The sequence below is a fragment of the Haemaphysalis longicornis genome, unplaced genomic scaffold, assembly GCF_048455015.1.
Source record: "Haemaphysalis longicornis isolate Haplotype H1 unplaced genomic scaffold, Haemaphysalis longicornis Haplotype H1 scaffold_4, whole genome shotgun sequence".
Taxonomy (NCBI): domain Eukaryota; kingdom Metazoa; phylum Arthropoda; class Arachnida; order Ixodida; family Ixodidae; genus Haemaphysalis; species Haemaphysalis longicornis.
The window spans coordinates 96,375,153-96,402,927 of NW_027526361.1; the positions used below are offsets into that span (position 1 = coordinate 96,375,153).

Consider the following 27,775-nt stretch of genomic DNA (forward strand, 5'->3'; position numbering starts at 1 on the left):
CAATAAAAAACAAACGCGACTTATGATATTAACCCACATAACTGCAGTCCGAGCGTAAATTGCAAGACAATAACTAAGAAATTCTTTTGAGAAGCTATCATCCCAGTCCTCATATTTTTTCGTGTCATGTCCATTAAGCAGCACAATAAGGACACAATCATAACGCAATCATAAAGTGGTTCATATTACGCAATTCAACGCGAAATACTTTTTTATGGGAAATTGAAATAGCGAAAATGTCGGCTGCAATTACTTTATTTACAATCCGTTACGAATGCTGCACCGAAGGAAAATTCGTAATTTTTCTTGTTGTCGAGCGGGAAAGGCAAAACTAACGCAAAATGAGCTGCAGCGTTTATTTTTCATTTCGTTACCCACAGTCCACTGTACCTACAGTACAATTCAGCAATTGGACGACCCGCAGAACAAATTTCCAGCGCTCCGCGCGCAAAGCGTTTCCTGGCCCGGCCGGCCGCGCGGCCTTGCGCGCGCCCAGCCGCCGCTTTCGCTTTCAATGGTCGTTGATTACAGCGCCGCCGCTATTTTCTGCGCGAAACGAGCACCTCTCCGGGCGGCCGGTCGGGCCACTCTAAAACTTCTAGTACACTCTAGCTGAGCTTAGGTGGGGGTTATGGGAACTGGCGTTTATTGCAGGCCCCTTTTACGATCTTATACAAACGCGTTGATTTTGTGATGATTGGAAATAGTCCTTGAAAAATTACGCTTCGAGCGGCGGTGCGACAAGCGCGACTGGCGCTTTCCGCAAGCAGCCGACTGCGACTGGTCCCGATGAGGACTCAAGCCGTCTACCCGCATTGAAGACAGCGGTGCGCTAATCGTTCGTTCTTGTCAAGCTCTGTGGTGCCACGGTGGAGATCTGATGGTATTTCCGCTCTGCGTTCCATTGCAGAGCTTTGTGAGCGAAGCCGAGGGGTTTGGAGCGGACGCGGCGAACATGGTCTGTCCGAGATACTGTTGCCGTCGGCCACCTGTGTTGGAGTACTCCTAGCACTTCTCCGCGACCACTCATATCGGCATGACGTTATTTTGTGGGCGCCGTTCATGCGGCGCAACGCCCGTGGCCCTGATGCGGCTGGTTTTATCCCTGGCCTTGGTCATCACGCAGGTATTGTTATCTCCATGCCGCACAAGAAATCTTTGCTGGTGCTTTGCGCATCGCTACATTTTTACCGATCGTATACGCGAAGACAATGTCTTTATTTGGCGGGAAGGATAACCACAGACCGTATGATGTAAATGGAGGGGGAAGAAAGCTAAGGGAGCTGAAGTATTTGATGTCGTGGAATTAAAGGTACAAAAAGAGAAACTGCTGTCTATGCAGGAAACGTTACACGTTGTCAATGTAACACATTCGTCGTTGTCTCGCAGGTCTCGGCTGGGGAGTACTCGGTTATTATGGCTGAAGCAGATAACAATATCCACCAGTTCTGTATGGTGTATTTCTCGGAATTCAAAGAATTGCCAGAGAGCCCAGACGACATGGTAAGAAGCTTGTTGTGGTTGCATTAATCCGACTTGCAGGTCTGAGCAAAGGCCTTACGAACAAGTGCCGAGCATTGTGGGTTATGGGAGTTCTCTTGCGTTTCACAATGCAGGCTTTCGTCCAAATGGTCAACCTGACAGCTCAGGATGGCTGCAAGAAACTGCAGTCCATTAACTTGCACGGGAAAATCGCTCTGATCCGAGACAGCGGGAACTGCACCCTCGACAAGATCGTCCTTCACTACAAGGCCGCCCAAGCGTACGGTATCGTCATCTCCACGCAAAAAACTAGAGTGGTGAGTGGATGATGCGCAGTGGCATCTGTGGTTGAGATTCTGGTGCTTGCGACACAGCTCTCATCATGTGTCCTTATCTTTTTTATTTGAAACTGCCGTAGGACAACATCATTATTAACAGAAACGACACGCGGCACATGGACCTTGTCGTAGGCTTCGTCACGGACATCACTGGCAACACCTTGCTGGTATGTTTCTTCAGCAGATATGCTCTTGTGTACTTTTAAAGTGGCCGTGAGGAAAAAATACAAATTTGGTTCGTTAAGGAGTCCTGATAACAAGGACACCAATTTTATCGCAAAATTCCAACCAGATGTTAAGGGGCCATGCAGACAAAATACAAGTTTGTTTTATTCGAAAGATTTCGTGTTTCGTAGTGCCCCCAACACTTATCCGGCAGCAAACAATGCCGTATTTGCCGAGAAATTTATCAATTTAGGTTAAAATTTTGATTCTCCCGCCAAACCGTGTGTTTTCGTGACGTCTGCCATGAAGTCACAAGGGGCGGGTAATGGAACGGAATTTCAGGGCGTCCTTAGGCTCTGCAGCCTTGCTTACCATCAATCCTCCCTGATGGTGCTGCCATACTGAGCCGCGGACCGCTGTCGACCGTTGCTTTGTTTTTGACCGTATTTGCATCTGGCTTGTTTTTGTTACTGTAGAAATTAATAATTTTGAGAAACCTGGGGTATCCTCGATGAACAGAGTGTCGTAAGACAAGATCGCATACGCCGATCGCCCAGTGTCATGTAAGACAACTCCAAAGCGGCAGACTGCTGTGCAGCTAAAACAAGCATAGTGGGCCCAGTACCAACAGTAGTGCACATTGGTACTTTTATGTTTACGACAATTTTTGTAATTTTCATTGTTTACCCCGCCATTATTACTGCTGTAAAATTAATAGGCATTACATTGAAGTGCAAAAGCTTGTTCGGCAAGCTTATAAGCCCTCCATAATTAGCGTTTGCTTTTGCCGGCCTCAGCCAATTGCACAGCTGAACGTATGACATCATAGGTTCTGTTGCGGGAAATGAGCTAGTGGGTCGCATGGCCATTCCCTTTAATTATACAGCTTATTTCAGTGAAGTGTGCATTAAAAGTGGTGTCAGTATGATTCTGAAGAGGCAATCTTTCTGATGAACCAAACCTGTGTTTTGTCTGCATGGCTCCTAAGGAAGATAGATTAAGCAGTGGTGACTTGCCCTGCCTTTCTCCCCGGGTCCTTATGATGTCATAGAATCTTGTTTATGCAGTGAGCAGCTGCTGACCAATCCAAGGAACATAACAGGGATTGTAGTGGGCTCCATTTGATCGTATTACCTAAACGGTAATTTGCAGTAAGCACACTAACGTGCTTAGCATTTCCCTTGTTACGTCGCTGCTGACATTGTATTGTGAAAAATTTAAGTTTGTTTTGTGATACATATTTCGTGTGATTTTTGGTAAAGAAATGTCTTTCGGGGCTGGAATTGAGTGGGCTGTCAAAGGCTAATTTTTCCGGAGACCACTTCCGATTGTGTTAAAGTGAAGGGTCAACGTGCATTCAGCAAGCAGCTGCGGCGTTGTTGAATTGTTCCTTTTTTTGGGTAATGAATATGGGGTGATTTAATGTCCCTATTTTTAATGGCCTCACCCTTGTCACAAACAAGATTGCAAAAATTGTTGCTCTATGCGTTAGAGGCAGGCGGTCAAAAACATTTTCTTTTTTCACTCTGGTTTTCGACGAGCAAATGCTGTTCTGGGCTTGTTATACCCCTGTCACACAGCAGATCTAATAGCATTTAGAGCAAACACCATTCACTGTAAATGTCATTAATTTGGCACTACACGAGAATACCGAATGACATTTTAGGTGAATGACATTTAGCGGCTAACTGAGGCCATGAACCTCAGTTTGCGGCTAATTGAGTAGCCTCGACAGCAGTGGCGCGTCACTAGACAAGAAAATTCAGTAATAAGCCAAAGATTACCGTTTCTAAAAGACTTCAGTAAGCTTATATTTTCTTCTTTGTGTTGCGGTTGAAATAAAGACAGACAAACAAGTACTAACAAAAAAGAAAATCTCGTCCGCAGTGCGTGCGCTACCCTAAAACGAATTTTTTGCGGACTTGTCTGGGCTTGTGATGTCTACTGATGTCACCTAAGATTTTCATATTTTTATTTTTGAAGAAATATTATGTGTGACAACATTTCTTGATGCACTTGAAGTATAATTTTGCGGTTTCGCGAGCTCGCTAATCGTCACTGCTATCTCAATCAAACGACATTTGTTTCGTCGTGTAGACTCGTACGGCCGAACCGAATGTCATTAACAGCTAATGTCATTCAATTTGAATGACATTAGATTAGCCGTGTGACTGGGGTATTGGGTTTGTTAAGGAGGAGGAGCTCAGGAGGCGACAAGGAAGAAGCACCCGAAGGCAGGGGAGACCGTTTACCGTGGAAAATGTGACTACTGAAGGCTGCGTATGGTAGCTCACAATTGACGCCTCCAGCAGCATCCAATTGAGTTACACAATCTCAAGCACAGGTGTTCACTTGGGCGTTTGTTAGCAGCTTCTGGTATCTGGGGACTGTGCATACACACAGGCATTGGCAACAGAACAGAAAGTTGGAAACTTAGTTGGTATGAATTCATCTTGGTGGTAAAAGAGGTGGTCTTTATTCTTCTTCTTTAAAGACCCCCTTCTTTAAAGAATAAAGACCCCCTTATTGAAAAAAGGGGGTCTTTATTCTTCTTCTGTCTGCTTCTGCTCACATCAATGTTGTCTGAGCACTTTTTTTACCCAGATGGGCAACAGGGTGTTGTACTGTCTATAATCTATACTTATAAAAAGAAGTGCCCGACTGACTGACTGACTGACTCATCAACGCCCAGCCAAAACTGTTAGACCTAGAGACTTGAAATTTCACGAGTTTATTTGCGTCATTGAGTAGGTGCTCACTAAGGCGGGTTTTCCAGAAATTGCCCTCCGAACCGAAGAAAATGGCGAAATTGTGGTTTTGCGAATTCATGATTTTCTCGGTCACCCATTCACATATCGAAGTGCTTTTTACTGATTTAAGTAGCCCTTAAGAATACCTAAAAAGTAGTTTTTGGATTTCGCCCTAACCTACACCAGCGAGGTGACTCCGCATTCCGGATCTAAAACGGCGTTCCTAAAGATTCTTAAATAAATCTTTCACCGATTCAGTAATCCAACTGATTTTTGCTAGAATATGTTACTCATAGAAATGCACAGAACCGCTTTGAAGAATTTCGCTCTGCGACGCCGCTAAAAGGGTCAAATTGTTTTTTACAAATTACACGGCTGATGAGCCAAAAAGGCCCGACAGGTTATGTACACGTCTAGCCAAACTGTTCTTTGAAACGGCTACAGATTGCAAGGGCACGTTCTGATTACGGTGTTGGAGGTCAATATTTCTTAAAATTTTAAAAATTCCACCATGGAGAGAGTGAAAAGCGGTAAAATTGTTTTTCACATATTAATTGTTTTACCGCCCGCCATCGGAGATATCGAACTGGGTTTTCCTGAGATAGGCAACTTACTCACTTATCTCAACACTGTTATACAACATTTTTCAAAGACACCCTCCCAATAGGGGCAAGCGGGATTTCGGGAAAACACTGTGTTTTTACACTTTCACAAATTATCACCCAGCCAGTTGATTTCTCCCATTCGTTTTTCCTTGAAAATGCTGCCCATTTAATTGCCCGGAATCCACTTTCAGGATTTTGTCCTAAAATGGTGATTAGAAGGCCAGCGAAATTTTTTATCTGCATCCTTTTGGACGTAAAATTCAGTTGAGTTTTCCCGCGTTCGCTTAGCGGTCGCCATCTGTTGACACCTTCGGCAACTACGCGTCTCCAGTAGGAGCAGGTGTCATATATCATAAATGTAAAAGAGAAGATGTACCAGTAAAAAGCGAAAAAGTGAGCCCTCGGCATCTGCTGGGACTTTCTGCAACCTCGCGTTTCCCACGGGAAGCCCATGTTACTTATGATAAAACTGTCCCGATGAACATTGTTCATATCTTCTGAGATAGCACTTCCTACGAGGAAGAATACCCCTCACCAAGCCGGCCTCCATCATGTGTTCCCAACGCAATCTCCTGCCGAATTCAAGTTGTGGCTGCAACCTGGCACTCTTCCTCATATATTAAGAGCGAAAGCAAACCAAGCTCCTCCTTCTTTCATCCACTTTTCAAAACCTTGAGCTGTGGGAGAACCTGGTGACAGTCAGCGATCTGGATGTCCTGACAATACTTCCTCCATAGTGAAGGCTGCCCACTCATCACATGGCTTTCTGAAATAGGGAACCACTCCCACTTCGCCGGCCCAATAAAACCTTTTTCACTCACTGACTCATTCGCCCAAACGCGCCATCTTGGTGCAATTTGTTTAGCGAGAGTTGGAGTAAAACACGAGTACCAGTCGTTTCACATTACCACGACGCGGCTGAAGTAGGAGCCTATGTACTGACAGCAGGCAGGCGCTCCCGAGTGTGTACCACTTCCCAATGAAGCAGCCTAATATGGCGACTAACAAATACCAATTGCTGTCCTTAATATAATGGCTCACCCGGGCACCGCCGGGTACTACCGCTAGTGTTCCCATAAACGTGTAATATTGAAAGTTTGCATTCTTTTTGTCCTGTGCATGTTCCTGTGATTTTGTTTCTGTGTCCTTTGTTTTTGCATTTTTTGATATTCGTATCTCCTGGTAACCCTAGTGTTAAATTTCTAACACAGTTATTCCTACTTACTAGGGGTGGGCGATTGATCGATTTACTTACCGATGAATCGATTATTGCATTGTTCATGACCAAATTTTTTAACCAGTGAATTGGTTCAACTCGCGTGAGTTGAGTAGACCAGATATCAAGCGCCCCAAATTTCTGTCAGCATATTTGACGGCATGGCTTTACATAGCTACAACATGTTCCTCTAATACAATGGTTAGAACCGCAACAGCATGTCATGGCAATGACGACTAGAGGCGCCGGCCGCTCTCGGGTGTACCACGCAAGGATCTCTTTAGCCCACCTGGACGGCCTCCTCGACACGCATACACAATATATCCTTAAAATGGGAGAATGTGTAATATGATTTAGGCTCCCCCGTGTTGATGACCCACAAGAAAAAGGAGACTTCAAACTCATAACCTCGCTTTATTCTTTTTATTCCTTGTGTAAATCACAAAAACAGATTAATTGGATTAAAATTTTTAATCGACGCCCAGCACTACCACTTACCTTTACCAAAAGTGGGAAACGGTGAGATTTTTTTTTTGTTTTGCTAAGACAATATTTCTCTGATTCTCATTTGACTCAAACATAGGGCTAAGTTGGAAACCACCGTTTGTCACGTAGTATGTTTTTTTCTTAGGGGGCATTTGTTGCTTTAGTGGTTCGAGGACATTTCCAGAGCAAAACAAAAAATCCAGTTTATGCAATATTTTTGCACACGTTAAAATATGGAAATAATTCATAGCCATACAGTGTGACTTGGAGTTTCAGACATAGCTTTAGTGCCTTAAAATAAGCAATTATAGCTTCGAAATTTTATACATCATACAGGGCAGTATTATTTCTTATTTCTCAGGGACACCGCAATCAATTTTGCAAGTGCTTGCGGGAAAAATCTGTGCATGAATTCTTGTGTCTGCTGCTTGTATGAGGCCCTAGCCAAAGTACTCCTTTCGAATAATATACATCACACAAAGGAAACAAAAAAAAAAAGGAGAGAGGGGAAGTCAACCCACTCTTAAGTTACCCAGAGTAATGGTCTTTCTAGTTTCAAGCCTGGACTTAATCATCCAACCTTTGCGGTTGCATGACAATAAATTCAGCCTACATTCTATAGGCCAGAGGAAAGAACAATAGTGCCTGGTCTGGGACTTAGCATTTGTTGGCCCTTTTTTTTTTAATTTATTTTTGCTGTTATTACATCCTTTACCTTCGATGCCCTGCAAGAATGGTCAGCTGATCAGTTCGGGTTTGCACTGCTCACTTCTGAAAAAAATAAAAAGGCATCCTGGCTCTTGCATGATAAGGCAAAAAAGTGAAAGTAAGCAGGGGCTGTTAGCCGGCATTGGGGATGCAAGACACTAGCTCGAGGCTAGCTAAGTGTGAGGGGACTCAAAAGGTAGTTTATCACTTGGCGGGAGGGAAAAGGTGTGCTCATAAATGCTGACACAGCTGTTCCGGAAAGATTCTTTGTTGTTTCTGTTTTGTGCTTCGTTTTAGCGCTTGCATGAAGATTTGTGCTTCCTTTCTGTCTCTCTCCGAGAAAAAATTTAGCTGTTGTGAATACCAAATGTGCATGCGCACACACGCACATACACATGTGTGTGCGTGCACATAGAAGAGCTGTATTTGGTTGCCATAATACAGTGCAAAGACAGTATATGCTTATAAAAAGTTGTTTATTGGTCGATGTTTTAATGAAAGCCCACCTTACTCAAGCAATGTTGAAAAAGGTTTAGACCCCGACCATGACGTTGCCTAATAAATGCTTATTTAAATCATATACACAGAAAGCCAATTTGGGTTCCTTTCTTTTTCCTGCGAGGAAGAAGATTTAGACCAGTGCGCTTTTCAGTTTGCCATTACCTTATTGGACACAGTGGCCACTGGGAGTGCAGTTGCTTGTTCGATTAGGGGGCCAATTAATGGAAAAACTTCATTTACATTTTATTGTTGTCTTTAGAGGATATTGCAGTTATGAAACAGAGGTGTAGTGCGTTGAATTAAACTGGGAAAAAAGAAAAACCGTTCAGGGAGAAAGTGATTGAAGAAAGAGCAGCAGTGACATTCTTACACGATACATTGCTGGGGTGCCGTGGCAATGTTTCACCTTCCCTGCTTCCCTTTGTTCAGCAGCCAGTTTTAAAAAGTGCCCATGAAGAAAAAATACAAGTTTAATTCACTGAAAAGCCTGCTTTGTCCCAATAGCAGTGGCACCAGTGTTATTGCGAACTCCAAACAAATAATGTAGATATTAAAAAATTAAAGCCGTTCCACTCCACGTGAAAGCTGTCAGAAGTGCAGAGCAGTGATTCGCCATAATGGGCTGTAGCGCCGTTATCCGCTCACTGCTATTTCCCGCCTTTGCAGTGCTCACCCCCCCCCCCCTTCCCCCCCTTCCTGCCTGAAATTGCGCCAGCGGGAGTTCTGTTCTTTTTGTGCTTGCTTTTCCTCCCGCACGTGCCAGCGTTGCACTGCCACTTTTTTTCGCTTACTATTGCAAAAACCAACCCAACGAGTGTTTACAACTAAATAAACACGGGTGCTGCCGGTTAATTACATATATATTTTGCGTCAAATGTACCTGCAGTTGTTTTAGTGCTAAACAACGGGGAGATGCAGGACAAGTGCCAGCGTTTGACGAGTTTCGAACTGTTATGACTATTTAAACTGCTTGGTTTTCGAAGCCTCTGCGGGACGCCCTACGATGGAACGCCGGGCTCTACTTGGGTCCATTATCTCGCGGCACCGCCTGATTCCGGCAGTCATTTCTCATTGATCGTTACAGCGAGCTAAGACGACAAGGCGAGCCCCTAAAGTGCTCTCTGTACTTAAAAAACATGGATGAAGCAGTGGCCACCAGCCAGTTTCTCTTGCATCTTTATGATGTCACGGAATTTTGTTTTTTGTGATTGGTAGCCACGACCAAAGCCACTGCCGGGAAGCATCACTGTGCAGTTTCAATGGAGTGTCTAGTTCCATTTGTTCGTATCACTTGAACCGTTTACAAGTAAACACACTGATAGCCATGTTTTTAGTGTTCCCTATATTGCATCACTGCTGACATTGTGTGGCACGAAATTTAAACTTTAAAAGTTATGTCTCACCTTTTTTTTTAGTTTAAAAAAGCGTTCATCAGGGCTAGAACGGAGCTGAGAGAGTTACCAGAGGCTAAATGACGTTAGATTTTGTCTTCATGGCCCTTACCCCTTTGTGACATGCATTGTGATGTAGCCGTCAGAAAAATTTTTAACTGCCTGTGTATGCTTTTGATAACCAAAACTTCACTTAAAAACCATAAACAACTCAATCTCATAAGTAGTTAATAAATTAGGTTGTGTCTTAATCGTAAACATGGCATCGCAAACGTGACCACCGTTTCCTAACCATTGCTACAGTAGAAAAGGTATTCACATTATTGTGGTCTGTAGCCCTTATATATTAAGGTAACAGCTTCAGTTTTGCTTTAATAAACATTTTTAACTAGACAGAAAAGGTAGCACCAAGAACACCTACTTGACGTGCTGTAGAACGCTGGGGCGTTCATCTTGCTCTCTTGTTTGGTAAAGCATTGGTGGATGGTAAAGGCGCGACATTTACGAGATGGCAGCACCGTTCCATAGAGTGGGAAATGCGAGTGCTGGCTGAGCGGTTCAAGTGGGGATGACGACGATTGTAACTCACAAAAGTTTTCTTAAAAGTCGCGTGTGCAATTGTACTCACTGTGTCACGAAAGGTTATAATGTTGTGCTACGGCAAAAGTGGAGACGGTGTGGTGGATGGAGGTGGTGCGAGTCCTATGTGATCACCTTGCAGAGCCTCATGAAGCCAAAGGAGCCGCTGCTGACCAAGCTGTTCACCAAGCGCAGCCTGGCGTTTGACTACAGCCTCATCATCATCTGGCTGGTGGCCGTGTTCACCCTGGGCGTGGGCTCCTACTGGTCGGGCCTGGTCAAGCACGAGATCTACCAGCACGAGATGGGCAAGTGCACGCACGGCTCGCACGTGGCCGGAGGAGGAGGGGCCGGGACGGGTGCCGCGGGGGGCGAGGAGAGCTCGCTGCCCAAGTCGGACAACCTGTTCGAGGAAGAGAGCTCGCTGGACGTGTCGCCCGTGCTGGTCACCCTCTTCGTCATCTGCATGGGCGTCATGCTGCTGCTGCTCTACTTCTTCTTCCAGTACCTCGGTCAGTCGCTGCCCTTCTCCTCGAGGATGATGGTAGCTGGGGACCCATTGTAGATATCCTCTAGTATTCTTACATAATGCTCATCTACCTCCTGGTTCCTTAATGCCCGAATGACTGCTGAGGTTTCGACCGATTCAAATGCTTTCTCACAACCTATGAAGGCTATATATAGGGGTTCAGTATACTCGGCGCACTTCTCTATCACCTGATTGATCGTGTGAATATGATCCATTGTTGAATAGCCTTTACGGAACCCTGCTTGTTCTTTAGGTTGACTGAAATCTAAGGTGGCAGAAATTCTGTTAGCGATTACCTTGGTGAGTACCTTGTAGATGACTGACAGTAAGCTTCTGGTTCATTGTGACGCAAACAGTGGCTGCAGCAGCCAGTGTTTGCATTGTGGAGTCGCTGCGAGGGAAATGAGGACGGGAAATGCACATTTTGATTAGCTGTATTTCAGCAATTAAGGCATCTTTCAGCACCAAATCAACACTAATATGTCTATGGGAAGTTTCGAACTTTCGTTTGAAACTGACTTACTGGTTGCCTTCAGCCAGCGTCCCTTTAACCCTTTCACTGTCGGGTGCTTCTGACTGTGACACACCCCCAGTGCCGGCTTGGTTTCCGAAATATGAGGGAAAGAACATAGTGGTTTATTTGCCTACGATAGCATCTGGAATGTAACGCATCGACAGGAAAGAGCGTGGGTGAGAAATTGCCTTTCTTCCAGATATTATCAGTTTGCTGTGCACGCTTCTGGAATGACCACCCCAACCGCTTAATTAAACATCACAATCTGACGGTGTGGAACTCGCACCCCTTCCTTGGGTGGGAAACTCTCAGAATGCGAATCCGAGCTCGGCTCGTATTTGGATCGTAATCAAAGAACCATTGCTCCTGTCCGCGTTGAAGGCTCCGCGTGGTCAGCCATCCGAAAGTAACCACGTGCATGGAGGGAGCATTTTCAGCAGCCCGCACAATGCACAGAAATGAGCGAGTGAAAGCTGCGATTGAGACATGTTGCGGACTATTGGAGAGGCAACAGCGCGCTGGGATAACCTGACATGTCGTAGCAGGCGCGGGAACCAAACAAACAAACAAAAAAAAACAACCTAGAAACCCGTTGAGGATAGCGCAACAACCCCAGCACCCGTAATCGCACGCGTGCCACATGGTTACTCATCCTGACAGAGTACAGCGCGCAGGGCAACCAAGCTCCACAGCAATGAAGGGTGGGCGTTGTCACTCTGTACTCTTCAATATACCATCGTAAGAGTTAGCGAGTGAAAATACGAGCCACTAGAAAAATTAGACAGATGGTGCAAACAGTCTAGGCACGCCTGCTTTGCGCTATTGTGCGGATTTTTGAACGCACAATGGAGAACGTACCGGTACGTCAGTGACACTGCGGAGGGGAAATGCGAAAACGTACAGGTACGTAAATGACAGCGAAATGGTTAAGGAGCCAGTGATGTATGTGTACGTTGCATTGTTGCACATGTGTTGCACAGCTTGTGTGCCACTCAAGTTTGTGTGACCGGCGTGTTGTTCCCCCTTGTTCTGTCTTTTGCAGTGTTCTTCATCATAGGCATGTTTGCCCTGGCATCGGTGGTCTCTGTCATTGGAGTGCTCGAGCCCCTTATATACATGGTCCCAATAGGTACCACAAGGTGGGTACATGCCACAGCAGTACGGGCTGAGATTAGGGTGTTGAGGCCAGAGAAGTTCCCTTTCTCTAGGAGTACCCAAAGTACTCTTTCACTGTAGTATCGGGCACCTAGGGTCCTGTGCAGAGCAGTTTGAGCAATGTCCTCCCGCAAAAACTTGGTTAATCGATGGGTATGAAGGGAGTTTTAAATATCAGGAGTGTTTGTCCCTTCATGTCGTTTGTAATGCTGCAGAAGCTATGTCAACCCTTGTGCATGGCGATGGCCCCTCCTGATGATAGTTGTTATATACCACCTCCAACTTAATGCTTCCATTTCAACAGGTTGGTAAGGCCATGTGTTAGAGGTGTAACAAAGTTTGCCTCCTAAATATACTGCAGGTGTAGCTTGCAGTACTGAGTACGAGCAGTTTCCGGCAGTTCGTGGTGGAGTTCCTTTACGCTGCGTGCAACACTTAGGTTGTATTAGGACAATTTTTGCTCTGCTCCAGTGCAATTAGATGTGGCTGCAGTGATCGACGCAGCCCTCAGCAGAGCAAATGCTTCAGTTTTCTGCGATACGTTGTAGGCATGAAGAAGGAAAATGAAGTTTGAGCCAATGAGTGAGTGCTCTTGGCATCGCCTAAGAAGTGCTCACTTGCCTGCAGGATCCCGCGCAATCTGTGCCCCTGCTTCTACGGCCCGCTGGAGATTCGTCAGTTGGTGCTGATCATCTTCGCCATCTCGGTGTCGGTCAGCTGGGTGGTCCTGCGGCACCACCCGCAGTCCTGGATACTCCAAGACCTGCTGGGCGTTGCCTTCAGCATCAACATGCTCAAGACCCTGCGGCTGCCCAACCTCATGGTGAGCACCTCTCGGGGCCTGTCTTCACAGCTAACCAATGTGTACCGGTTGTGGAACTCCCCGAAGGCCCTATGTATGAAAAAATTAAAGCCGTTCCACTCAATGTGAAAGCTGTCGGAAGTGCAGAGCAGTGATTCGCCATAATGGGCTGTAGCACCATTATCTGCTCACTGCTACCTCCCAATGCAAGTCAAATTTCCCGCCTTCGCAGTGCTCGCGCGCCCCCTGCCTGAAACTGCACCAGCGGGAGTTCTATTCTCCTTGTACTTGCTTTTCCCCTCGCATGTGCCAACATTGCACTGCCACTTTTTTTTCTCTTACTATCGTAAAAACCAACCCAAGAGGGTTCCTAACTAAGTGAACGCGGGCGCTGCCGGTTAGTTACGTACATTTCGCCTCAAATGTACCTACAGCTTTCTTTGCGCTAAACAACGGGGAGATGTATGGCAAGCACCAGCAGTTCACGAGTTTTGAACGCTAATGACTATATAAACCGCTTGGCTTTTGAAGCCTCTGGGTTGCGCCGCGATGACAGAATGCCGCGTGGCTCTATTTGGGTCCAGTGAGCGAGCTAAAACGACAAGGCGAGCCCTTAAAGCGCTCTGCACTTAAAACCAGTCCACGGTTGGCCCCCTACGCTGAGAACAAACAGAGGCAAGCATGGGGCAAGCTGAGTAGCCTGCCATCTGTTGGCGGAAAGTTGAAGTAGTTACTCGAGTGCTTGCAGCTATTGCCGTAAGTCATAAGGCATAAACCGTGGAAGCATTGGTAAACCACACCTAATTTAAAGTTTTCTTATTTTAACAGCAAGCCTTAGTAAGTTTTGTTATTAAAGATAAATGTTTTGCAAAGCCTCAAGTAATAAAAAAATTTTCGAGACGTAAGTAAACGTTACCCGATTTAAAGTTTCCTGATTTGAAAAACAGCCTTTATTTTATTAAGTTTTGTTATTAAGTAAATGCTTAGTGAAGTCCAGTTTCTGTCCCCTAGGTGCCGCGGTGCTGCTCACTTGGCTAGGATTCTGAAGTTGTGTTTTGCAGCTGGTGTGTATTGAAAAACTGTGCTGTTGCAGCTCTCGCAACTAATGGTTTCCCAGTGAGCGTTTGATCAGCAGAGGTAGTGTTGGCGTCTTGCTCTGTAGTTCTTTGATTGATTCGTAGGTGGCACAATGTGAAATAACCATGTTTTCACCGGGCATACTGCGGGGCAGATTTGTGTCCTTGGCTTTGCTGACCTCTCTGGAAGCAGTCTCACACTTGTCACAGAATGCAATGTCTGCTTGGCTCCAGTGAGAAATATGTCGGTACTTACGTAAGCGCATTTATATGTTGCAATGTACCTTACCACCGCATTATCCCATTTTCTGTGCCCCCCCCCCGTTGGTGTACCGGCCAAGTTCAAAAGGTGTTACTGCTTCGAGTACCAGGGGAGGGGGGAATTTTATACGTGCCAGCTTTATTCTGATTGTTAAAATTTAAATCTGAGGCTTCTTAGATCTTTGTGCCATTGCAGCAAAAACAGTTCACAGTGCAGTGAGCCCCTAAGAACTTAAATTAAGTATGGCTCTACAACATGTTTGGTAGCAGCTTGATTCTCAGACGTGTTCTTTTGTTCCCTTTACCTTGTGTCGCAGATCTGCAGTGTGCTGCTTGTGTTGCTGTTCTTCTACGACATCTTCTTTGTGTTCGTCACTCCTTTCTTGACTATGGTAAGTTTGGATGCGTGGTGCCAGACTGCAGAGCATTTTGATGTGAAACTTGTAAATACAGTGGAATCCCGGTAATACGACTTTCAAAGGACCGTGCGAAAGTGTCGTATGACCGAGGTGTTAACTTCAGCAAACACACAGTGGTTCAGTCAGCTATGAAACGACGACGATGCAATGTACATAGGTGCATGCGGGTTTCTGCGCTTGCCAAAAATGCCAGGAGCGCACAGTGGGATGTCTCAGTCGCATAGCTCCCAATGAAGAAGCATCCCAGATGTCGTGTTCATAAGCCTGATGAATAGCCAGTGCACACGGTGGAAGAAGCTGTGCTCTCTGGCTATTCATCAGGCTTGTGAACTCGACATCTATTATTCATCTTCTGCAAACAGCGAAAGAGGAGAAAGCTTGCAGAAGCTGTTGTAAAAAAACAGTTTAAATATAATCGTGAAGCAAACAAGGATTCAGAACTACCTCATAAATTCCGCGGGCAAAACATAAATCAGAATAAGCCTCTTGCAACATGCTGTAGCCTTCCTTTGCGCTTATTTTAGTTCTACTGTGCCCACATTTAACTACGGGTTGATCAGTTAGTGAAAATATGGTTCCCTGCTTATAAGAGACCTGTCATATAAGAGACAGGAACTGCTTTCTGGTACGTGTCTCCTATAAAGGGGTTCAACTGTAATGCAGATAGACACGTTTATTAAGACTTGCGAAGGAATGGCGAGAGTTTTCGTCCGCGGTTGCGGTGTGTGCTGACCGCCCTGTTCTCGCCTCTGCTGCTGCCCCCTCGCAGAAGGGCGAGAGCATCATGGTGGAGGTGGCCAAGGGGGGCAACACGCAGGAGCAGCTGCCCATGGTGCTGCGCGTGCCCCACTTCAACAATGAGGCCCTGTCCGTCTGCTTCGGCCAGTTCTCCCTGCTCGGCTTCGGCGACATCCTCGTGCCCGGTCAGTGGTGAACGTTGAGTGCTGGTGGCGGGAGGAAAATTCCAAGCCTGAAAGCAGCTGCGCTTGGAAAGATGAGGAAATTTACCAGTGGACTTGCTATGTGCAACAGCTTGAGGGCAAAAGAAGTGGGGCATTTTGTAAGGCCGAAGTGATCTTTTTGGGACCACTGCTCTTTTTGGGAAGAACTTTCACCTTTCATGGTTTGGAACGTTGCAAGTTGTGGTGTGGAGTAACGTATGCGTTGGACGACACCTGCTCTCAATACATTTGGCTGTTTTTGTTGTTATTGTTCAGAGTGATGCATACCACTCGTGTTGTTTTTACGCTTTTGTGTACCTTTTAGAGAGGGTCGCTTCTTGACCAGGTAGGCGTAATTAAACAGGGGTCCGTGTACTTGCAGGTCTCCTGGTTGCCTACTGCCATGGCTTTGACCTGCTGACGACCCGGAGCCGGCTGTACTTCATCTCCGGAACCCTGTGTACGTCGCATCCTGTCTCCACTCTCCTCCCTCCTTATTTCTTGGAACTTTCCCCATTTTTCATTTTTGTAACGTGATGAGAACAGTCCTTAACTTTGCTTTGCTTGATTTAGTTTTATGAAACTTTTTTTTACTTGTGCTTGCTGCGTGCTGGATTTATCTATTTTAGATGCCAATTAGCAGTGCTTACTGCTAGCTGGCGTCCGATCCTCTAGTGAATTGTCAGTGTTACTAGCTAAATAGTTTTTCAGCAGTTAATAACTTGGTAAATGTGCATGAAATTGGCTGTTTAACACTTTTCTGCCCATGGGAGAAGAAGTGAGCTTGGGTAGTCCAGTAAATCTCCTATGAGGAAGCAAGTGGTGCAAATACTCCGGCCACATGAGCACCTTGAGCCCCGCAAAATGAGATTGTGAGGCCAGGAAAGTGCAGCCATAATAAAATGAAGAAAGATTGTGCAACTTTAGAGAGATAAAAGTACCTCGCAAGCAATCCATGAAAAACAAACGGCATAAAGTGCCATAATGTTACAGCGGCAAGCACTTTGAATGCACCCGCCGCGGTGGCTCAGTGGCTAAGGCGTTGTGCTGCTGAGCACGAGGTCGCGGGTTCGATTCCCGGCCGCGGCGGCCGCTTTTCTGATGGAGGCGAAGAGCAAAAACACCCGTGTGTACGAGATTTCGGCGCACGTTAAAGATCCCCAGGTGGTCAAAATTAATCCGGAGCCCTCCACTACGGCGCGCCTCATCGCCTGCATTGCGTCGGCGCGTTAAACCCTACAATCAATCAATCACTTTGAATGCATCTGTGACAATGCTGGAAAGTTGAACTGGCGACCGCAAAAGGGTCAAGCTCCCGCGATAAAAAGGAAGTGAGGGGAATCTATGGATTTCTTTGTATCGAGGAAGTACAGGGCAAAGTAAAGGCACTGTTTCTGTTTGTTGAACACCGAATTCTATACATGGCTCCTGGTTGGTTGAGAACAGTTGTGTCAGAGTGGTAAGCCTTGTAGTTCTTTTGTTGTCCACTGAGCTTCAGTCTGCCGAAGGATTAGAAAAGGAAAAAATAAAGATCTGAGACAAGGGCTGTTGAATTCGCTACCAGAAGGGGGCACTGCACAAAACCAGTTGCTACCTTGCATTGCTTTTGGAAATAAATTCAGCAATGCAAAATGCTACAAACCTATTTATGTTTGGGGAGGACGCTAGACTCTTTTTAGTGCTTACAACTTGGCTGCATTTCATTGTTTCCTTTCTTCTAGCATTAATTATAGGGGTGGGGGGGATGTAATTACACTGTACCTAACTAGGTCAATGCAAACAGTGAACGGCGGATGTGCTTTCAAAGTTCTGGCAAGCAGCAAAGCTGGCCCTCCAAGTGCTTGGTTGTTCCTGTGCGCAGTCTATGGCGTTGGGCTGGTGCTGACGTTCGTCGCGCTCTACATGATGAGGACCCCTCAGCCGGCCCTGCTCTACCTGGTCCCTGCGACCCTGCTGCCCACGGTCTGCATAGCCTGGTGCAGGGGGCAGCTGGCCGACATCTGGCACGGCGTCAAGGTGAGCTCTCCGCAATCGTCCCTGGTGGCCGCGAGGGCTGTGCAGGGAGTTTGGTTAGGTGACGGAGGCCATAGGGCTTCGTGCTAACACAGTGGAACCCCGCTGATGCGTCCCCCTGACTCACCACGACCCGCTTCTTACGACGGATCGCTGTGGTCCTGGCAAACTCCTTATAGAAACAATGCATTAAAACCCCCTAATATACGATGCTCGGGTGCACACAGTCCGCTTCATACAACGGACCTTACCAGCAGGCGAGTAGTGGCGGGCGGCAGCTGACCTTCAATCGCCCCACGCGGCAGCAGAATGCCAATACGGCAACCGCGAGAAGTCAAACTCCAAGTGGCCGGCAGACTGCGAATTTGAAGCTCCTATCGAGCCGACTAATGCGAAAACACATACAACGCAACCTTACGGCGATGGCAGAACGCCCACTTTTTCTCGCCCACTCATCTAAGTTTCTTCCTTTCACGACGTTCTCTTTCTCCCCATCTCTTGGCTCTCTGCTTAAAGGAGCCATGAAGAGAAAACAAAAGTTTGTTTTATTCGAAAGATTAGGTGTTTCATAGTACCCCAAGCGCTTTCCCGGAAGCAAATGATGCTTTATTCACTGAGAAATAAGGCAATTTAAGCCAAAATTTTAAATCTCCCGCTAAAATTGCACATTTGGTGACGTGAGCAATGGTGTCACACGGGCCGGTCCATGAAACAGATACTTAGTATGTCGACTCCATATAGCACCCACACGCGGGAGTCGACCGAGACGGCGGCCATTTTAAAAATGCTAGTAAAACCTAGTGCACCCGCAGCCCTAGTCATGGAATCGCCTGATCCGGAGAACAAAACTCTCGCCGAGGAGCTCGGGCTTGCATTTAACAACCTCACACCACTTGAACGCTCAACGCTTCTAAGTGCACGAGCGGCAAGAGTTGTGGGATACGCGGTGGACGGGAAAGCGACCATTCCGCGATAGCCACAACAGACGAACGCCCTGCCGTCGGCACCGCTGCCTCGTCAGCGCCGTCGCCACGGACGAATACAGACTGGTACGTATGCGCCGTATTTTTATTACGGTTAATAATAGTTCAACTTCAGTAGCAGTATCGCTTATGCCAGTTGGCCGGTGTCGTGTATGGAAAGCCGTTCGCGCGAGCTCTCTGCTTCGACCAGAAAGATACGAGCGTCAATGCGCGGTGTTTACGGCATTTTTCCTCCAAGGTCAGAGCGCCTCGAACCCGAAAATTCGTCTGCGCGACGGCGAGATGTCGAGCTCGGCCAGGCGGTTGTTTCGTACGCATTGGCGCACACGCTTGCGTGTTCGTTCGGAACTTCAACCGTTTACTCCACCGTTCTTTGTCATAAAAAGAATGTGCAGTATGTTTCACGGGCATTTAGCTCGCTATGCAAACTGTAAGCCCTGCCTAACATGCGTTTGCTTTTGCCGGCCTCCGCCAATCGCAGAGCTTAGCCCATGTGACGGCATAGGTTCTGTTGCGGGAAATGAGCTGGTGGGTCGCATGACCATTCCCGTTTTTCCTAATTATGTAGCTTATTTGAGCGAAGTTTGCGTTATAAGTGGTGTCGTTATGGTTCTAACGAGGCAATCTTTCGAATGAACCAAACTTGTGTTTTCTCTTCATGGCTCCTTTAAGCGGGATTCACACGACGGAGAAACCCTCTCACGGAGGCGGACGGATATGTGACGTCAACAGCATGTGACCGGATTATCCGGCCTGGCGGCGCATCCACACGTGCGGAGCTACGCGGAGTGACTAGCAGACGACAGCGCCGAGGAACAGGTTCCATTCCCCGCCGAGGCCCACCGCCGTCGAGCGAAAACATGTGGAGGCATTCTTTCGCGGAGCCACTGCGGGCTATCCCCACCGAGGGGCGGAGCCTAAAACCGGTCACGTGAGCGGGTCCCGCGGGCCAAAAAGAGAGGGTTTCTCCGTCGTGTGAATCCCGCTTCATCAGCGTCTTTCAAAGCTGCGTTGTAGCTTGTCTTTTCCGCCATTTTTTCCATCGCTGCCTTGTTCTGTCGTTCGTTTCGCTTCGGCTTGGCATTTTTCACTCTCGCCTTTCCCCCTCTCAATCTGCTCAACTGCGTCGGCTTTGTTACGCACATGCGAGGCAAGGCAAGCAGGCTATAAATAGCACCGGATAGCACGGGGGTCGTGTAGCGCGTGGTGCATGGCTGGCGGGCTAGTGCAGATGCCATGGAGGGGTGGGGGGCGCAAAATAGCCATTTTAATTTTAAAAACTTTTCATTTCACGGAGGGGTTCACGAGTTACACGAGAACGCGCTTAATATAGTAGTTTAAATAAGTCCTTAGCCCACCTGTCATGTGAGACCATCTACTAGGCTGGCATTTACCTGTACCCTGGTCATACAACACCCTGGTCATATGGCGCTTTTGTGCGGTCTCTTGAAAGTCATATTATCAAGGTTCCACTGTATATACAGGAGGGAAATCTAGGCAAACCACGCATCAGCAAGCATGCCATTATGTACCGCAGAGAAGTGTTTCATTGTCACTTTGCATATGGCTTGCCAACAAGCTCTAAAGTTGCCTCTGGCTGCAAAAAAAAAAAGATATTTATCGTTAAAGGACAATAAAAAAGCGGGGCACCCAAAGATTTATTTGTCAGGGGTTATTTAGAAGCTTCATGCAAGATGAACAAGAGAAACAATGTTTTACCCTCTTTGGCTAATTTTTTGGCTTCAGGAGTGAAAAGAAGTCAAGCAGTTAGCCAAGCCAAGTAGGAGGGGAATGCTGCTATACTCGGTTACAACTCAAGAACGGCACCACCTCATGTAGTGAATCACTCCGCCAAAGCGCCAGACCCGTGACGTCAGGGCGCGCGCGTTTTGAAAGGGGTTTGCTATGAATGCGTGATATCGTCTGCCTTGTCTCACGCAGTTTGTTTGTCGTCACTGGAGTCGTTTATAAGCATATTAAGTCCAAAAAATCACGGGAACGGCTCACGCCATGTTCAAAATATTCCCAGTAACGCCCTACTTGCGCCACGCGGAGAAAGATCCGGCTACGGTGATAAGGCACAGCGGCAACTTCCGGTGCCGTTCTTAAGTTGTCACCAGTATAGCTGCTATGGCGGCACTCATGACGGTTCCCGATTGCAGCTACAGATTTCCCTCTAGAACATTCTAGTATGAAACTCTATGACTCAGCCGGCTTGTCGGTTTTGTGGACGTTCACTTTAAATTTGGGATTTTTTTATTTTGTGGCTACACTGTTGCTTAGAGAGGGCAATGTTTAGAGAGGGCAGTGTTTAGAGAGAACCTCCTCTCATCACTTCACCACTGGTTGTGCTCAGGTTGTGCCCTACCCAGCAGTCCTAACTTTACGTGGTCTACACACTGCGAGGGTTCAGCCATACAGGGGTCTACAGTGCTCGGTGGCTCTGCTGTTGAGAAAGGGACTAGAAATTCAAAGCCAGGCCACACACCTCCCTGTCAAAAGAGCGGTACAGTTGAACCCTGCAATAATGAAACCGCCGGGAAAAAAAAAATTCGCTTTTGCGAGAATTTTTTTGCTGCGAGAATGAAACATAACTGACGGGGAAATCGCCCACAAACCGAATACAGTAGAACCTTATTGATACGATTTCCCGGTTACTAAGTTCTCGATTGTGAACACCAAAAATGCCCCATAGTAGTACGTTTCTTCCCGGATAGCACATTTTCCTCGATAGTATGTTTCTCTCTCGCATTTTTAAAACGTATCAGAGAGGTTCTGCTGTATTTATTCACTAAAGTCGGTTATATTACTTTGCGAGCCTTACCTTGTGCCAACCTTACAGCTCAGCTCTTGCAGTACAAGCGGTTCATTGGAAGTCATCATGCGTGCCTACCTATAAAAACTACTGAATCATGTCAAACACATCGAAAACATCCCGCGGGTTCACATTCTCTGCGCGTTTTTCTCCTTGGTCCTTGGCACCGAGCATGCCAGAGCATGCAAGCGAAGTCTAGCTGCTTCTGTTGACTAACTTTGCCAGATAGTGGTGCCTCGTTGTTCCAGTGCTGTTCACAAAACCAAGGGAGCACCGCTTTGTTGTCATCTGGAAAGGTCGGAGCCATCAATGTTTTGTTTTGTGCACGTGCGCCATTAAAGGAACCATGTAGATAAAATACAAGTTGGGTTTATTAGAAAGACTGCTTAGTCCCGATAACAATGATACCAATATCATCGCAATCTTCGAACAAATAACGGTGATATTAAATAATAAATAAAACGTGTGAAGCAGTTGTGACCCCTTAGCCAATTTCCCACAACTTTTCTATGACGTCACGGAACCTTATTTGTGCGATTGGCGGCCGCCTAACTGACCTGTCGCGACGACACATGACTGGACGTCTGTAATGGGGCCTCTAGTTCCATTTGACTGCATCACTTTAATGCTAACGTGCAGTTAACGCACTGAAAATTATGTTTTATTGTTGGCCCATGTGACGTCATTCTTGCTCATAACACGTCACTGTGGCGCAAAATTTGAAAGTTTTTAAATAGTTCTTGCTTTTTTTTTTTCGTTAAAAAAACATCTTTTGTGGCTGTAATGGAGCTGAGTGAGGTACTGAATCCTAGTTCTTTCAAATTAAACGAAGTTGTATTTTCTCTTCATGGCTCCTTTAAAGAGTGGCAGCTTTCGAACTCATTATTGTAGAGTGAGCTGCAGGCGGTTCCAAACTTGTCAGCTCTATCCTCCCTTCCACCACTTGGGCCACTGACTTGGGCAATGATGGCTGCCTTATCTTGTAGGGATAAAAACTTCAGCCTTTGGGCAGGTGGAGGCATCTTATCAAGAGCAAATGTGCCAGTTGCCACGCACACAAGATGCACACAGAGAACGCACGCGTGCTGTTCAGTCAAAGCCAAGCCAAAGCCAATCCAAACCAAAGCCGTGCCCTGACTTAAACTGTCGCACCCTGGAGGTGTCGCTGCGAGGATGGTGCCTTCGTGGCTGTCTGCTGCCGGGATTTTTTGTAAACAAATAAGGCAGTGGCCATTCCAGCGTACAGTGACAAAGGTTTACGCAATTTGAGTCCGCAAAAAATGCATTCGAGCACTTTTTGGACACTGTTCGCCTCAAATGGATAGCTGAAATGCTGATTGGACTTGCAGCGAATTTCGTTAATGTGGGGTCGCTGTAGAAAAGCATTTCGTTGCTGCGAGATATGAAATACATGGTCTTCTTTGGCTGTTCACTGGGGATCCGAAAATATTTTGTTGGCACGGGAATTTCTTACTCATGGGATTTCCTTATCGCAGGGTTTGACTGCACCTCATTGTTATATTGATGCGTATGTCTGTGATTTCACTTTTTTTTTTTAGGAGCCCATGCTTATTCAGTTAGCACCTCATTGTTATATTGATGCGTATGTCCGTGATTTCACGGTTTTTTTTTTCAATAGGAGCCAATGCTTATTCAGTTAGAAATTATGGGGACACGTAAGCGCTCCTTGTGGTGCAGCGAACGTTAAAGCATTAGTGTCCAATTGCCAAACATTTCATCTCACTGTCATCATCATCTTTTCCCTTTTGCATCTTTTTCATTTTCGTTGGAGCGGCACGTGTCCCGGGGGTGATTGTGTGTTGACATTACCACGATCATCCTTCTCATCCGCGTTGTTCTCTTCTTCACCGTGTCACCATGTCTGAGATCTGAGCCTGGGCCAGTCACCTTCATTAAGGCTATGTCTATGGTATTAGCGGAAATGTACTTTGCTACTTACCTAACTGCTACTCTTGCAATTTGCTTGCTCCAATTGCTCCTGTAGGCCCCATTGCACGTCTCCAACACGTATCTAAGGCGAAGGCCACAGTGCAGTCACTGGGTCCACCCTCAGTTAAGAGCTAGGGCCATCGAGTTGTGGAGTTATTAGGGATGCCTGCTCGTCTCGTATTCCCGAAGCCCCAGGTTCGTTTCCTCTCCACATGCACATTGGTGCAGTTTTCGCTTAAACTTAAACTTACATTAGTTCGCAGGAGCTTTTCTGAGGGCTTTCCTCAAGAAGGAGCTCCTCAGCTTTCATTGCTCACTCGCTATGTTTTGTATTCTGTGGAATCCAGGGTGTCAAAGTGTTTCATCCTTATCACGTAGGACTTCTTTTGTGTGATGCTTGTCCATTGTGTGAGAAGTAAGTCCAGTTGCTAACAACGGCGCGCGTTGTACTCTGCGCAGCCCATACCCATGGTGGCACAGTCGAACATCCAGGTCGCCGCCGCTGCTGCCACGACTACCCTGCCAGCGATGAGTGCACCGGCTTCTCCACTTTCCTCGCCAAGCCTCCCACCAGCCCCGATCAACTCCAGTCCACGGGCAACGCCTCCGCGTTCCGCAAGTCCGCCGCCCACAGCAGTCTCACCGCAACCCGACGCCATGGCTGCTGCTCCCCCCACCGTGGTCCAGACGAGGAGGACACCTCCCGGTAGCCCCAATTTCATGCGGGACTCACCTCGAAGCCGTGCGTCAACAGTGGCTACCCCTCCGGTGCCGCTGAAAAGCGCTGGCAGGAGTATGAGGCTCGGGGGAACGCCGGAGGCCAGCACCCCTCTACTGCACGCTGTTCAATACGCCCAGCCCCAGGGCCAGTATTGGGCAGGGGCTCAGGACCACTTCGGCAGTGCCGCCGCCCCACCACAGACGACGGCACAGAGGTAGTAGCCAAGTGTGGCCGGTAGCCAAGCCGCCTCCTTCCACGTCTCTTCCCTGCTCTGCTTCAACGAGGACTGTCCCCCCGCTGCAACCAGTTCACTTCCCACTCGGGTGTCACGTGGCATGTTGCTCCTTATTTTTAGTTTTCGTTGCGCCTGCAGCAAAATTCTGGAGGAAGTTTGAAGTTGGTGTGTTTGCCTCCTTCTGTACGTATGTGACGGTTGTAAAGGGGGCTCTGGGGCAAGCACAGTGGTTCATCTTTGTGGCGAGCCATTTTTATGTGAAAGAGAGGAGGGAGGGAGTTTGATTTGTGCTGGTGGTTGTATCAGACGGAGCATGCAGGAAAATTTCTGCCCGCTTTCTTTCTCTTTTTTTTTTGTAGGGTATAAGCCAGGCTGCCAGTGCGCCGCAAAATGGCCAGTGTTTTCTCCTGACGCTGCCATGCCTTTTCTACTAAGCTGCAGAACTTCTTTTTGTACTTTTTGGCTTCATTGCATTGGAGTGATGATGGCCTGGCTTGTGAACCTCTGGGAGTGTATTACACGTGTACCATGCATCAAAGGCTTGCATCAAAGGCCCCTGGCATTATGAGGGTTTTTAGGGAACACACTTCAGATTGATATATGTGTCGTCAACATTGAAGAAGTTTCAGCTTTAAAATTACGTCAATGAATGTAGCTGCCAAATTAAGGCAGGTGTGTTAACAATTTTTGTTTGCAATTTGATCTGTACCTAATGTGCACACATAACGAGGGGTCTCTTTGAGACCTGAATAGCAAGATCGGTATTTTATGCTTACAAAAAAGCACAGCTGTACCACTTTGATGTTTGAATGCTGTTCAAAGAACAAGTTCCCGCAGTTGACACTGGTCTCAATAAGCCTTATGTTTCTTAGCGTTGCAGTACAGTGATTGAGTTGGGAGCACATGTCTGTAATCCTTGGCTGGGACTTTTTGGCCCTGTGTTTTGGCTAAAGTCACTGGGTGCCTTCACTGTGCTCCGTCCTCGCACTGTTTTGGGGTATGCCCTGTGCAGGTTGTGCTGCTTTCTTTTCTTTCACGAAAACTTCAGTCTTTAATGAAACCTTGCACCATCTGAAGTCTTGCACGCATCTGATCAATGGAATGAGGCATTCCGAGTCACAGTTTAAACTATACCCCAAGTTTTTCATCTTCTCGAGTGGTTCACAAGGTGATCAAGCCCGAATCGAGTGAACAAAAATATGTGATTGTGTGTTTGTACGCTGTTAGCTGTACGAATAATTGTAGAAGTATACCTAGATGTGAAGTTGTAACTGTTTGAACGTTCGTGCGCTGTAGTGCCAGGGCGCGTGATTGCATTTCAATTGCTGCAAGCGCAGATTAGCATAGTTTGGTATATTGTACTAGTTACAAATTGTCATTTACAAAGGGTGTGTTGACACAAATAGAAGTGTTGAGTAGGGATATGTGAATATTTAAGTTTCGGATTCAAGTTGGATAATGACTGCCTGAGTAATGTGATTCAAAATTAGGGTACCTAATATATTCAAGTTCACGATAATTTCAAGGAGTTCGAACATTCGAAGCCATTGGTCGGTACCTTTTGCAAACCTTGTCACAAGCTTGCCATCCTAATCTGCTAGATCGAAGTCGCTAACACAAAAACTACCATGCGTAGGACTTTTTTTACGTCTTACATTGTGTCCTTTGCTTTACAAATGATATGGGGTAGGCCACAATGAAATTGGTCTTTTTGGGTAGACACCTATGGTGTGGTGGTGCCAGCTATCACTCATGCCCTGTTCATTTGAAGTCTGTCTTAACCCATCCAAATACTCGCTTTTAAATAATAAACTGATGCTTTTGCATAGATATGGGTACACAGATTGGGGTTTAAAAGCAACAATGTTTTCGATAACTTGGTGGTAGAAAAAAAATCTGGGAGAACCATTTTAGCTAAAGCAGAAAGTTGGGCAAATTGGTTTCTAACTAAGGAATTCAATGTGCTAGGAAACATCGAACGGGACTAAGTAAAGGAGACAGAATCTAGGAACACATTTTTAAGTTTGTATTCTGTTCCCCCAAGAATTTTTCTTAAATTCGAACGGAACAAATATTCAGTTTTGATGTTGGATTCGATATCGGAACTTTTTTGCTGCTGTTCGAAAATACTTTAATTCACGTTTAATTAGAGCTGAGTTTTTACTATTTGTGTACCCCTAGTGATGACTCGTTACACGTCACAAAGTTTTGTTATTATTTTAGCCATGAGATCATGTTGCAAGGTAGGAGGGAGATTTGGTGTAAGCATCTGCTTGTATGCGTGAACACAGTGATTATGAATACATCACAGATTTGCTTGCCTGTTAAGTGAAAGTGTGAAAGACTGTATTTTTGAAAATTACAAATGTGTCGTGTGCCAAGTACTCTCCTTTTATAAAATTGTTTGAGTGGTGGTGATCATAACGTACAAATATTCGTAAATCGTGCAAGCAGCGAAGGAAATAGCTGCATCCGAACTGTCGATTGCTTTGTTTGCAAACGTGGCCATGTAAACACGCCACTGGTTGTGGCTTTATTAAACATATTTCGGACAATTTGTTCATCAAGGAATGGTATCAGCGTTTTTATGTTTTTTTATTTAAATTGCACCGTCTGAAGTTTTATTCTAACATTTAATCATGGTGCTGTGGAAGCAACAAAAATTCTCTACAGATATTTTGCCCACCATCCGCATGCTTCTTCCTTCTGTACCTTGTTCCGAGAGTCCTTTGAATCTCGAATAAATTTATACGTGTTTGGTTGACGCGATGCGCTTGTGTTCGAATCTATGCTGAGAAACAAGCAAAATCTTTAAATGCTCACATGCAAGAATGCTTTTGCCGTCTGTCTACAAAGGTTTCTAAACCTTGGGACTTTCTGCTATCGTGCACAAAACAGTGGCGGATGCAAGGCAAGCACGAGTGTGAGGGGAGTCCGTCGCCGTAGTTTGAGGAAGGGCGACCCAGATGTTTCGCGGAAATGGACGCAGAGTAGTAGATAATGGGGTGATTTTTGTGGATGCATGGGTTGTTGCCTGGTTGAGATATTGGATGAAGTTTGCAGTAGTGAATCGAGCAAAGGAGTTCTATTATCTGTCTGTACTAAGGTAATAGCGCTTTCCATTGGGTGAACAGGAGCAC

At 46.3% G+C, this 27,775-nt stretch overlaps 1 protein-coding gene across 1 annotated transcript; it reads left to right on the forward strand.

Annotated features, from left to right (window-relative positions):
- The first annotated feature begins 616 nt into the window (after nucleotides 1–616).
- Nucleotides 617–27,399, forward strand: LOC144179130 (signal peptide peptidase-like 2B). The gene is made up of 13 exons (XM_077707360.1): nucleotides 617–827; nucleotides 911–1,126; nucleotides 1,390–1,503; nucleotides 1,617–1,799; nucleotides 1,901–1,987; nucleotides 10,364–10,733; nucleotides 12,307–12,403; nucleotides 13,047–13,242; nucleotides 14,876–14,950; nucleotides 15,747–15,900; nucleotides 16,301–16,378; nucleotides 17,780–17,934; nucleotides 24,139–27,399. Exons 2-13 carry the CDS (start codon nucleotides 1,037–1,039, stop codon nucleotides 24,616–24,618), a joined length of 2,079 nt encoding a protein of 692 aa, XP_077563486.1. The 5' UTR covers nucleotides 617–827; nucleotides 911–1,036; the 3' UTR covers nucleotides 24,619–27,399.
- Nucleotides 27,400–27,775: the final 376 nt, after the last annotated feature.

Coding starts and splice junctions, on each gene's coding strand:
- LOC144179130 (XM_077707360.1), top strand. CDS start 1,037: ATGACGTTATTTTGTGGGCGCCGTTCATGCGGCGCAACGCCCGTGGCC. Junction 1,988..10,363: donor TCACTGGCAACACCTTGCTG/GTATGTTTCTTC, acceptor ATCACCTTGCAG/AGCCTCATGAAGCCAAAGGA. Junction 15,901..16,300: donor CGGCGACATCCTCGTGCCCG/GTCAGTGGTGAA, acceptor GTGTACTTGCAG/GTCTCCTGGTTGCCTACTGC.